Source organism: Chionomys nivalis, chromosome 2, assembly GCF_950005125.1.
Source record: "Chionomys nivalis chromosome 2, mChiNiv1.1, whole genome shotgun sequence".
Lineage (NCBI taxonomy): Eukaryota > Metazoa > Chordata > Mammalia > Rodentia > Cricetidae > Chionomys > Chionomys nivalis.
The window spans coordinates 136,232,483-136,246,584 of NC_080087.1; the positions used below are offsets into that span (position 1 = coordinate 136,232,483).

At 39.2% G+C, this 14,102-nt stretch overlaps 1 protein-coding gene across 1 annotated transcript in view; it reads right to left on the reverse strand.

Annotated features, from left to right (window-relative positions):
• Nucleotides 1-1,949, reverse strand: part of LOC130869328 (cytochrome P450 20A1) — a 62,249-nt gene extending 60,300 nt beyond the window's left edge. Inside the window, 1 exon segment of the mRNA XM_057761314.1 lies at nucleotides 1,706-1,949. Within this exon segment, the coding sequence (XP_057617297.1) occupies nucleotides 1,706-1,949 (244 nt within the window).
• Nucleotides 1,950-14,102: the final 12,153 nt, after the last annotated feature.

Below are 14,102 nucleotides of genomic sequence, written 5' to 3' on the forward strand. Positions count from 1 at the left end.
TCTCCCACAAGACTCAGCAATTCCACTTTTGGGCATATACCCAAAAGAGTCACAATCAAACCACAAGAACATTTGCCCAATTATGTTCATAGCAGCATTATTCATAATAATCAGAATCTGGAAAATACCTATATGCCCATCAAGTGAAGAATGAATAAAGACAATGTGGTACATTTACATATGGAGTACTATTCAGTAGTAAAAAATGACGTATAAATTTGCAAGCAAATGGACAGATCTAGAAACTATCCTGAGTGAGGTAAACCAGACTCAGAAAGACAAATATACTATGTACTCACTCATAAGTGTATATCAGACATAAAGCAAAGGATAATCAGCCTACAATCCACAACCCCAGAGAAGCTAGAACCTTCTTCCAGAAACAGATGAAGCAGATACAGAGATCTACAACTGGGCCAAGCTCCAAAGGGATCAAGACCATGATAGGAAAACCCACAGAATTAGCTGACCCAGACCTGTGGAAGAGCACTAACTCCTGACTGACAACTGGGGAACCCTCAAAGGACTGAACTAGGTCCCCTGAATATAGGTGACAATGCTCAAGGTGGCTTGGGCAGTATATGGGGCTCCCCATTGTCAGTGGGACCAGAATCTAACTCTAATGCATGAACTGACTTTGTAGAGCCCATTCTCTTTGTAGAGATACCTTGTTCAGTCTAGGCATGGGGTGAGGTGGGGTAGAAGACCTTGGTCTTACCTCAGTGAGGGAGCAGGGGAGTCATAGATGAATTCCCAGATGAAGCCTTAACCTCCCTGAGGAGCAGATGGGAGATGTGGTGGGAGGAAGGGGAGATGGAGAAGAGAAAGAAGGGGAACTGGGATTGGTATGTAAAAAAATTAATTAATTAAAAAAGGAAAGAATTATTTCAGGTTGAGCAGTTGGTGGTGGCACACACCTTTATTCCCAGCACTCAGATTAAGGTGAGTTCAAGGCCAGCCTGGTCTACAGAACAAGTTCCAGGACATCCTCCAAAGTTATACAGGGAAATCTTATCCAGAGAAATAAAAACCAAAAAAAAATCCTATAATCTTCCTTTGCCCATTTTTCAAAAAATACTTTAAAGAGTTTAATAACTGCTCTATCAGTTAACCATATCATGTATATCCCCCCCCCCCCCGTGTGTGTGCGTGTGTGTGTGTGTGTGTATGTTTGGCTACAGACACATGTACATAGGTGCATGTGTATATGCATGTAGATCCCAGAGATTAACACTGGTGTCATTCTCAAAGGCTGTCTGCCTTGGTGTTTTGAAACAAGGTTTTTCACTAGGATCTGAAGCTCTCTGATTAAGCTGGGTTGGCTATCCAAACAATTCCAGGAATAACAGTACTGGGACTAAAACTGTGTCCTGCTTCGTGTGTGTTGATGATTGAACTCAAGACCACGCTTGCTAAGCAAGCACTTTACCATCATCTAGGCCCCTATCAAGGACATTCTCTTATTTCTCTTGTATGGAACCCATCCACCTGGCTATAAAAAGAAAAAGAGAAAAATCGTTGTCTAGTTTACAATTTACTCATTTCTGAAATAAGTATTCTTTTTCTAGTCAAATAATAAACCAAAGTCATGCATGGTGGCCCAGATTTGTAATTCCAGCATTCAGAAAACTGAAGGAAGATCACATTCAAAGTTAGACAATACTACATAATAATTCCCTGTCTTAAAAAATATCAGAAATCTCACCTGCCAACTCCAGGAGGTACTCCCTGGAGTACCACAGTTCTTCATTTCTAGCCTGTAGTCTACCCCTCAGCTTCACAGCAGACCCCCTGATGTGGCATTTCCTTTCTCTGGGCCCCATGTTGCAGGTCAACACAGATCCTGGTGTCACACCCAACTTTCCTCCCTCCTGTGGACCCTCTTGGCCACCCACTTCTAGCTTGTCCCCATGCCTATGTCGGCTTCCCTGGAAACACCTTCTGTCCATGACTTCAGTGGCCACTTGTGGCAGGAGCACAGAAGCATTCCTTCTGGGTAACCCATAGCCACCACACTCTCCTAAGAGCCAGAAAAGGAAATTGAACAGAACACTCACCCAGCAAAGACAAGACTGTAGTGGTGAGCTGTGGGCCTCTTCCCACAGTCTGGCTCATGGCTGCCTGGCTAGCTTATGCCCCAAAATAACGACACACAAACTGTATTCTTTTAAACACTGCTTGGCCCATTAGCTCTAGCCCTTACTGGCTAATTCTCATATCCCGATCAACCCATCTCTAATAATCTGTGTAGCATCAGTCTTACCAGGAAAGATTCAGCATGTCTGACCTGGCGGCTTGCTTCATCGCTTCTGGCTCTGAGAGGAGCTGCCCTGCATCTTAGCTCACTTCCTCTTCCTCCCAGCATTCTATTCTGTCTACTCCACCCACCTAAGGGATGGCCTATCAAATGGGCCAAAGCAGTTTCTTTATTAGCCAATGACCTTCTTCCATCACAAGACCAGATATCAGCACCCAGAATTAACAATCATCCCCAAACCAGATGCCCATAAAAAAACAAAAAACAAAACAAAAAAAAAACAAAAAACAACAACAACAACAAAAAAAAACAATACCAGCCAGGACAGTGTGTCTTCACCAAAGCCCAGCAATCCTACTGCAGTGGCTCATGAAAAATGCAATATAGGTGAATTACCGACAATGACTTCAAAATAGTTATTATGAATATACTCAAGGTCATTAAAGAAGATATTAATAAATCCATTAATGAAATCTATGAAAACGTAAACAGTGGAATGAAATGAAGACAACAATTGAAAACATGACACTGGAAATAGGATCAATAAATAAAGCCTAAACCAAGAGAAAACTGGAAATGAAAAATTTAAGAACTTGAACAAGAACTGTCAGAGACAAGCTTCATCAACAAAATATAACATGTGGAAGACAGAATCTAAGGCACAGAAGGTAATATAGAGGAAATGGATACCTCAGTCAAAGAAAATGTTAAATATAAACAATTCCAGCCCCTTCCCCTCAAAAGAAATCTAGAATATCACAAAAAGACAAGTAATAGGAATAGAGGAAGAAGAAATTCAGGTAAAAAGTGGAGAAAAATATTTTCTTTTTTTTATTTCTCATTTTAATTGTTTGGATAGGAATGTGCTATACATTTTTTCTTCTTCCCTTCAACCCTTTCCTCTCCCCTTCCACCCTTCACCCTGCTGCCCATGCTCCCAATTTCTTAGGGTCCTCTTTGCTATACATTTTTTCTTCTCCCCTTCAACCCTCCCCTCTCCCCTGCCACCCTCCACCCTGCTGCCCATGCTCCCAATTTTCCCCTTCCTAGGCACATCCAAGTATGTCTTTCTTAGGGTCCTCTTTGCTCCCTAGGTTCTCTAGGGTTGTGGTCTGTATGCTGGTCTTCTGCTTTATGTCTAATATCTACTTATACGTGAATATATATTATATATATATATTATTACCTCACCCAGGGTGGCTTTTTCTAGTTGCATCCATTTGTCTGCAAATTTCAAAATGTCATTTTTTTCTACTGCTGTGTAGAACCTATATTGTTAAAACATCTTAAATGCCATATTCTGTAGATCTCTGAGGTATTTGACAATGACTTGTCTAAAATATCTTTGTTTGACCTTGAAAAGATACCAAATGTGACTACAAGTTCAAATATTGACTACAAGTTAATCACTACTGTAGAGGACCAGTTTTTGAACTGCATAAAAATTCTGTGCAGGGGTGACTTGAGGTACATTCTTGCTGATAGGCTTGGCAAACTAAGTTGGGAGGAGGCAAACCTCTCCCATAAGTAGAGTGCCTTGCCAATAGTCAGTCCTTGAGAACACAGATGTGCACTGTAGTTCAAAGGTTTTGATTAAGTTGTGGTTTGTCTTCTGATGAGGTGTTTTTACATATTATATTACAGCAAGAGTTATTGCCATAACACCAGGCTTTTTGTTTAGGTTAACTAGGGCATGAAGCTCTTGAAATTATTTGCAACCAAGTTACTAGTTTATGAAACTATTTTCAAGTATTATGAATCGTGATTTGAGTATTATAAAAACAGCACTGGTTTTGCCATAAAGTATTCAGCTGTAACTCCTACTCTGCATCCCCTGTGTCCTGATTTCTGTGGCACTACCCAGGGTCAACCATAACTGAGTAAGTTGGGGAAGGGTCCCCAACAATTGGCGCCTGAACAGAGTCCCTGAAAGAATGTTAGGAGTGCTGGATAATAAGGTAAATAATTACAGGGTAATGGAACAAGCTAACTCTTCTCCACTTCTGTCTATGCTTAAACATTTGCTGAAAACTCATGGTGTTCATGTATCTAGGTCAGACTTAGAGATGTGTCTTGAAATTATCAAAGAATATAATCCTTGGTTTCCCTTAGATGAGAATTTAATGAATATAGGAAATTGGGATCGGGTTTGGATGAACATTGAGAAGGCTGTGAAGCAAGGTGAAAAAATACCGGTGCACTTTTGGTCTGTATGGTCTCTTGTTTATGTAGTTTTTAAAGCCGTGCAGACAGTGAAAGACTTAGCATCCGAGGTTAGTGCTCCACTGAAAAAGTTACAGGTTAGTGAAGAAATGCACTGAGATTGAAAAAGATAATTCCCAGTTAGTTGAGAAGCCAGTTACGGTTACTCAGAAGGATAATGAAGTTACTAAGGAGAGGACAAATGAGTTAGAAAAACAGCTGGAAGTATTGTTAACTATCGCCAAAGATAAGGTGAAGGTAAAACTGTCAGCCCCTCCGCTGTGGAGACAATCATTTAAGGCAGCTGCAGTCAGGGGATATGCATAATCTTTGGATCCTTGTGATCTTGACTCTCAAGAAGAGTTTGGCCTTGACCAGGATGAGGATGACCCCTTGATTATCATGTATTCCCTGTCATAGGACAGCCGCCTATTGGGGGAGTAGCCCAACCGCCATGGTATGAAGGTATCAATGTGGATGATATTTGTAGGATTTGGAAAGCAGTTACTTTGTATGGTCCACAATCACATTACATTAAAGAATTTTAATTGGCACTGCCCATCATTATGGAAATTGGGCTCTTGAGGATTGGAAAATTGTGGCACATTCGGTACTGAAAGAAGGGAAGTATTTGTAGTTTCAAATGTGGTATAATGGTTTGTGTATTGAGAAAGAAAGGCAGAATGCCCACAGTCAGGACCATCCAATTACAGCTATCACATATGCTATGCTATCAGCAACTGGGTGATATGATGATCCACATCAGCAGGTAAATACTCCTCAGATTCATGATCAGCTAACTGGAATTGCTAATGAGGCATGGGAACGGATTAGGCCAGCCGGAGAACACTACGGGTCCTGGACTAAGGTTTTTCAAAAGGCTAATGAACCTTACATAGATTTTGTTGCCCACGTCAAGAAGACTATTGAGAGAACTGTAGTTGGTGAGGAAACAAGACAGCAGTTACTGAAGTTATTGGCTTATGAGAATGCTAATGAGGATTGCCGAAGGGCCATTTTACCCATTAAGGATTCAGGGGATTTGAATCAATACATGAAAACTTGTAATAATATTTTATCAAAGACCAGAAAAATGTAGTTTATGGCGGAAACTATGGCCTCTGCTTACCATAAGCTGAGTGAGAATTCAGGAAAGATTATAAAATGTTATAGATGCAGACAGCCAGGGAACCTTAAGAAAAACTGTAAACAACTTAAGTGGGATGCCACACAAGGCGTACGTCTGTGATGTAAGAAGGGCAAGCCACAATTTGTTCACTCCAGCTGGGCACTAAACAGTGCTGCAGTGGACATACCAGCCGTGACTGATATAACTTTGAAAGCTGGACAATTGCCTGTTAAGGTGCTGGCTGGGATCTATAGGCCCTTGCCTCCTGGGACTTTTAGGTTACTAACTGGAGGATCTAGCTTAAGTATGAAAGGAATTACAGTGCATTTAGGAATAATTGATAGTGATTATAAGGGTGAAATACAAATTATGATGTCTGCTCAATAACTGCCTTTACCTTATTTGCCTATCGATCAATCTTCTGCTATAAGGACAGGAGGTGCGGTGTAAATACAAAAAAGAGAAGAACAAGTAAAACGTAACTCGAGTATAATTGTAAACTAAGAAGTAACTTGTATATAAGTGTTAAAAAAAAGGTAAAGTGAATATGGGCCAAGAAGACAGCCAAGAGCTGTTTGTACATTTATTTAGAGATACTTTAAAGGTTAGGGGTACTAAGGAAGGACAACAATTGCTTCAGTTTTTAAAATGTATAAAGGATGTGTGTCCCTGGTTCCCTGCAAAAGGGAGTATGAATCTAGAGACTTAAAAAGGTATTTGCAAATGAATGAGCCCGCTTTGTCTTGGTCTGTGTTTTGACTGTTACTATGTTGCTGTTTTATGTGTTCATGTCTTTGAAAAGCTTAAGTGGTACCTGTCTGTCTGTCATTACTGTCCGTTGTTGTCTATTGATCTTTGTTATCCTGGAAGAGAGGAGGCAGGGTGCCTCTGCCTCTATCCTCCTGTGCACTTTAATTGGATCAGTTCCAGGACTTTGGGTCCTGAAAGAAAACCTTCTCTAAGGTGAGGCATGGCACTGGCCACCTTCCTTCAATGTTCTCTGGTCCACAGCCAGCCAGCAACTTCTGCAGAGGGCAGGGGGTGCAGGTGCATGCCCATGTGGGCAGAGACACTACAGGGAGACATGCGCTTGTGTATGGGGCGGCAGAGAATTGACTGCTTGCAGTTGAAAAACTGCACAGATGTGTAACAGAGAATCTTTGATGGTGGCTGAAGAAGTTAACATTTTTTTTTTGGAATACTGGCAGCCAGGACACATTTGTGCCCACCAGCGTTGCTCCCCCTCTTTTCTTCCCTAAATCAAGTTCTTCTTCACTGTGCTAACACTCAAGGGCTTTTCTGCTGGCCAGCAATTTCTCATTTTAACCTTTCTCTGTCTTGATGCTGCTTAAAAGAATGTTGAGTTATACCAACCTGTGTACTTTAAAAAGTGATAATTTAAAGTAATAGTTAAAGTGCATTATGTTTGGGGAAATTATGCTTTTGTTTTCACAGAAAAAAATATGAGTTTTAATCATTTAGATCCAATGGGTTACAAATACTTATCATCTTTAAAGGAAATTGGGTACAAATTATTATTGGTTAAGATAAAGAAAGCTACTGCTAGTTTTAAAAGTTTCACATTAGTACAGGTTTTATATGACAAATTTAAGTCATTTTTATTGTGATACATACACACATACATACATATATTATATATTTTGGCTTTTGTTTGAAATGTATCTCTGCAATGTTCCCGACTGCTGGATACACTCATGAGAGGAGACATTCATGGAGATTTACATGTTGTCTAAAGGACAAGAGGACAAACAAGAGACTAAAATGACATAGGAAAAACTCATATATGGACAATAATGAGTTTTGAGAAAAACTATAAAAATTCTAAATATTTAATTATGTTGTACTAATTCTGATTGATTTCTCCATTAATAAGACTGGTGATTCTTCACTAAAGAATAGTTATGTTAATTATGCAATCATGTTCTTTAAAGGTAAAAGGAAGACTGAGGTCCTAAATACAAGTTAATAATTAATCATCCTAATACAAGCAGTCCTCTGAGTTACACGGTTCTATATGATTGGCCTCCCATAAAATAACAAATCTAAAGCTCTTAGCTATTCAGACTCCCATAGAGATAGAAGGTATGGTCTTGTGTCTTTTCAGGATGGCCACCAGCAGTGGATTCCAGGCCGCTGGATCAAGGCCTGAAGGACCCATTAAAATGGCTGTGCAGAGAAGAACGGCATCGAGGGGAAACGAGGACAATCTAGATGCCGGTGGCAGCAATGGCCCAATTATCTATCATTGGCCAGAAAACGTCCCCCTCGTTAAAGCTCCTGTGCCTACCTGGGGGCAAATTAAGTCTCTCACTGCTAATGGTCAAGCTGTTCTGCAAAAGTGTGATAAACTGGTTATAGCCGAGAATCTTTTCCTGACCATGTGTGCTTTACTGACGGTAACTTCTGCAGAAGCCAATGGCTCCAGCTCCAAAGAACAACGAGCCAGTTAACGGTCCTCGGCTTATGGCCTGGGGAGGTGGAGGGAGAAGTGGGCCTCGGATGGCTACTCTACAGTTTCCTGACGCTGGTCAGATGCATATTTGGAAGCTGGCTGCTGCCTTAAAGACTGTGTATGTCTATAATGGATCATTTTCTGGAACTGCTTCCAGCGCGTCTGTGTATAATTTCACTATGTATAAAAGCTGGAATGTTACAGCTTGTGTTCCTTTGCTTTATTTACTGTTATTTGAGAATTTTGTTTTTTTCTGAAAATATTTCTTGTGTTAACTTTACCTTATACACTTGCTTAAATAATTCTATTCCTTTAAAAGGTCGGTCCATCGTGATTGTGAAACAGCAACCCTACATTTGGTTACCTGTAAAATTAAATAGACCTTGGTCATTTAATTCTTTAATTCAGTTAACAGTAGAGGTTTGTTTTTTTTTTTTTTTTTTTTGAGAAATTGCTTGTTTCCAGTAAAAGATTTATTGGAATGGTTATTGCGGTATTATTAAGTCTAATTTCAGTCGTGACGCTAGCCATGGCATCTGGAATAGCCTCACACAATTCGTTGCAGACTAAACATGATGTTGACGCTTGGCATAAAGATTCTCATGAACTTTGGTCCCAGCAAGCTGGAATTGATGCCAGATTACAGAATGAAGTTGATGCCTTAAAGCAGACGGTATCCAGGAGAAAAGGTGATGATGTTAGAAAATGAACAAAAATTACGTTGTGATTGGAATTCCACTACTTTTTGTGTTATTGATTTGGCTTTTAATGAATCTGTTTTAGTCTGGGAAAAATGCAAAATTATTTTTTGGGCAACTAATCTGTAAGACAAAAAAAATTGAAAAATTGCATTTTAATATTGAATTTACATTTGCACAGAAGTTTCCAGAGATGACAGATGCTGACATTGTTCAACAGATTGTTGAGAAACTAGAAGGGTTCGACCCTAAGGCTTGGGTACAAAGTTTGTCCCACACTGCTGCCGGTATAGGGATAGTAGTTATTGTTATAGGTTTGTTATAGTGGTGGGAGCAGCGGGCTGCGTCTCGCCACCCGGCTAGCTTTACCCAAAATAATTACACGGAAACTGTATTCTTTTAAACACTGCTTGGCCCATTAGTTTTAACCTCTCTTTGGCTAGCTCTTACATATTGATCTGACCCATTTCTAATATTCTGTGTAGCACCACGAGCTGGCTTACCAGGAAAGATCTTAACCTGCGGTCTGTCTGGAGTGGGAGAATCATGGCGACTGCCTGACTCGGTTTCTTTGTCCCAGCATTCTGTTCAGTCTACTCCGCCTACCTAATTTTCTGTCCTATTAAAGGGCCAAGGCAGTCTCTTTATTAACCAATGAAATTAACACAAAACAGAAGACTCCCCCATCAGCTACTGTTTTATTTACTGCTTATTAAGCGTCATCAATTGAGCATGTAAGAATTGCTGTTAAATATGTGGATTAACAAACTTACTCATTATAAAAGGAAAAAGGAGGAAGACGTGGAGGATCAGTTTTGAACTGCATAAAAACCTCTGTGCAAGGGTGACTTGAGGTATCATTCTCGCTGATAGGCTTGGCAAACCAAGTCAGGAGGAGGCAAACCTCTTCCATCAGTAGAGTGCCTTGCCAATGCTCAGTCCTTGAGAACACAGATGTGCACTGTAGTTCAAAGGCTCTAATTAGGTTGTGGTTTGTCTTCTGATGAGGTGTTTTTACATACATGTTACAGCAAGAGTTATTCCCATAACACCAGACTTTTTATTTAGATTAATTAGGGCACGAAGATCTTGAAATTATTTGCAACCAAGTTACTAATTTATGAGACCATTTTCATGTATTATGGGAACCTAGTTTGAATCGTGATTTGAGTATTATAAAAAGAGCACTGGCTTGCAATAAAGTATTCAGTTGTATCTCCTACTCTGCATCCCCTATGTCCTGATTTCTGCGGCACTACCCAGGGTCATCCATGACTGAGTAAGTTGGGGAAGGGTCCCCAGCACACTACCATCCTGCAATACCTTATTATCCTAAACAGTAGTTAATAATCATTTTCAAGGACTACAAATTTGCATCATATTGTTAAATGAATTATATAGGTACAATACCTTGAACAAGAATAGATATGTATGTAGAATAATCTACCCATTTATCCTACCAGATCTGTATCCCCCTTTTTTCTTTTCAAAACAAGAACTCTGAATCTAATCTCCTTTGTTCAACTTTCCTCATGGTCACAACAAATAATAACCCCTCCAAACAACGACAAATATGCATAACTCACTGAATTACCAAAAACCACCCACCCCCAATAAAATACTCTTTAAAATTTTGTTTTTACTTGTCCCTTGTCAGGTGGTTCTTCTGACACGAGACAGAATGTAGTGATATTTCATTTGTATTTTAATAAATAGAGCTTGCCTAAAGTTCAGAGAGTAAAACAGCCATACTGATCAGCCTTGCAGACCAGACAGTGGTGACACATACCTTTAATCGCAGTAGCCACACTAGTTTGCCATAGAAACTGGGCAGTAATGGTGTACACTTTTAATCCCAGCACTATAGACGAATATAAGACAGGAGGAGATAGATCTTACATAGTCTCATTCTGAGGATTCCTGGAGGTAGGATTGCCATTACCAAGGAAGAGGTAAGAGACAGTAGCTGGCTGTTTTGCTTTTCTGACCTTCAGCTTGAACCTCAATTTCTGTTTCTGGATTTTTATTAATTGTGTTTCAAAAGAGATTTCAGATTTTACTTTAATAAGCATGTTCCAACTCCAAAGTCAGCTTTAATCTTTAATTGGACTGGGACTACAAAAAGACTATTTGTCTGCAGAAAATAGCAAAAACAAACATTTGGGAAGATTTATGAAATTTTATCCTGCTGTAAATGTGATATACCAATAAGCCAACTTACTCTTTCTTGAGACTTTTTTTTTCTGGATGATCTGTGCTTTTTCTTCAGATGTCTCATTTGTCCAGTGGTCTTCAGATTCTTTAGCTGGATGCCTTTATTATCAAGAAAAGACAGAAACAAAACCCTTCCCCAACCCTAATTTTGGGGAGATGCTCTTTTAGCAAGTTATATCTGATCAAATGAAAAGCATCTGCTAGTTTTGTAGGTTAGTTGATTAAACAGTCATGCTGTTTGATGAACTATCATCTCTTCTAATTAAGAGGTATCTCTTGTTAAAAAGAAAGAGTTGTCTCTTGTTCAAATTGAATCTTTATCAAATTTGATGGTATTCATAGCCTTTCTTCTCCTGGGAAAACAAAAGCAAAATCTCTCCCCCAATGTAACACATATCATAGTTTCCATTCTGAGGTCAGTACATCTTTAAAGTATATCAGCTGATTTAACTCTGCAGTTTTTTCCCTACTATTCAGTGTCTCTCCACAGCTATTGTTCCTTTCTCATTAGCATTTAGAAAATTCAAAGATAATAAAGCATTATGTAATCGATTTATGATGATCTTTATCACCTCTTTTTGCTTATTTAACATACCCTTTAGAGTTCAATTTGATCCTTCTATAACTGCCTGACCTATAGGATACATGTAATATGCTTTATATTATATATACTTATAAAATAAATATAAATTATATAAATATAAAATATATAGTTATATAAAACTCTATTAAAATATATAACATACAAAGATATATTTATATAAAACTATATATAAATATATAACATGTAAATGTATTTTTATATGTAGAGTTTCCTCTACAATGGCAGGAAGCAACTAAGACAGGCCCCTCAAGAAGTTTCCCAATGGCAAAGGAGGACTACCTTGAATATCCCTTATTGTCCTACATTCATTAGTCCACGACTGCCTTTGCAATACCTTCTGCATAATCCAGAGGGAAGGGGCATTCTGAATGGATTATTCTTAGAGAAAACTTTTTTTTTTTTTTGGAAAACTGTGTCTACAATTCCTTTAAGGTAACCTTGTTTGCCACAATTGAAATACTAACATTTCAATTTTTCTCAAAACCTCTGGAAATCACCTCTCCTATATGAGTATCATCATGGTCGTAAGATTCCATATTTATTGTATCTCAGATCCATTCCTCCAAAAGTGCTGACCTTGCCTTTAACAGCCTAATTATCTGATGTGGGATGTCCTTCCATATCCATGTTGCTTTTATTGGTTGATGAATAAAGTTGTTTCTGCCAGTTGCTTAGCAAAGTAAAGCCAGGTAGGAAATCCAAACAGAGACAGAGAGAGGGAGAAGATGGGGTTGACGAGATGCCATGTAGCTGCCGAAGGAGAAAGATGCCAGAATGTTACCAGTAAGCCACAATGTCATGCTGATACATAAATTAATAGAAATGGATTAATTTAAGATTTAAGAGCTAGCTAGGAATACACTTGAGCCATTGGCCAGTGTTACAAATTTATACAGTTTTGTTTGACTATTTGCGTCTGGGAGGCTGGGAAACAAAAGCTCAGTCTTTGTTTACCATTATCCTTTTATATTGAGAATTAGCATTTTCAAAAGCCAGAGATTCAATTATTATTTGTCTAGACAGTAAAACCCTGCTACCTAGCTTGGAAGCAGCCTAATAAGGAAGTTCAGGGAGAGCCCACCAGGAGAGAAGAAAGAAAAACCTAGCCAGTAGGGCAGTGACTCCAATCATGTGTAGTTCTGGCCTATGCTGGTGGCTGTGAAGCCACGGGTAAAGCTTTTTTTTTTCTCTTTCTTTCTTTTTTTTTTTTTTGTGAATTTGTACCTGAAATGTTGGGTGCCAAATGTAGCATGAATAATAAAACCCAGAGGGAGATATTGGGGTTCAAGTTGAAGATCAGAAAAGCAAAGCAGCCAACCACTAGAGAGACCTTTAACCTCTATCAAATTTTCAGACTGAAAGGGTGAGATCCTGTCTCCACAAATTTTCAAACTCCATACTCCACTGAGTTCCTGTTCTTCTCCTTCACATTCCTCTCTCCACCGAGTCATATCATTCCTGTCTCCACCTCCCTAGTGCTGGGATACTGGAATTAAAGATGTGAGCCACCACCACCTAGATCTGTTTCTGGTTTGAGTTTGTGTAATATACCACTATAATGACCTCTTGCAAGATGTGTTAGTTCAATAATGGCACAAAGCTTGTGGGAGTAACAAATCAATATATATCTGATTGGATTTAAGGCTCATTTCATGAAGTGGAACCCATGCCTGACACAGGTCAAGAACCCTGAGATCAGACAAACCCAGGACCTAGGAAAAGCCAAATAGTACTCTTCTGCTAAAGGAATGCAAAAAAAAAATAAAAATGATACCTAATGACATTCTGCTATAGCCATAGATCAGTGCCTTGCTCTGTCATCATCAGAGAAGCTTCCTCTTGTGGTAGATTAGAACAAATACAGAGACCCACAGCCTTGACAAAGCACAGAGAGTGAGAGACCTTGGAACACTCACTCCTAAACGGCATATCTTCATCAAACCCCTCTCAGGTTCAGGGAATCTGGCAGAAGAGGAAACAAAGATTTTAAGAGTCAGAGGAGCTTAAAGAAACCAAGAACACAAGACATTCAAAACACATCAGAAACGATGAACAAATGAAATCACAGAGATGGGTGGGTGCATGCACAGGGCCAGTGTAGGTCGTTAGTCTTTGCCAGAAGTGGACACAAACTCCCATCCCTAGCCCCAAAGTTATGTCCAACTGATAACCACTCATAAATGAAAAATTAGGTTTTTCAAGGTTTACTGGGTATAGAAACCACTCTTAAGGGTTGAATGAATTATTAGGAGTTGGGACTCTCTCCCTCCCTCTGCTTCCTGACTGCCAAACAGCAAACAGATTTCTTTCACCATGCCTTGTCCCTGTGGTTTGTATTTTTTTAAAGATTTATTTATTATGTGTATGGTGTTCTGCCTGAAGGACAGAATAGGACACCAGATCTTATTCCATAGATGATTGTGAGCTGTCATGTGGTTGCTGGGGATTAAACTCAGGACTTCTGGTAAGGCCTAAAAGCCAAAAGACTGACAGAAAATTTTAAATTTAAATCTTTCCTCCCTTGT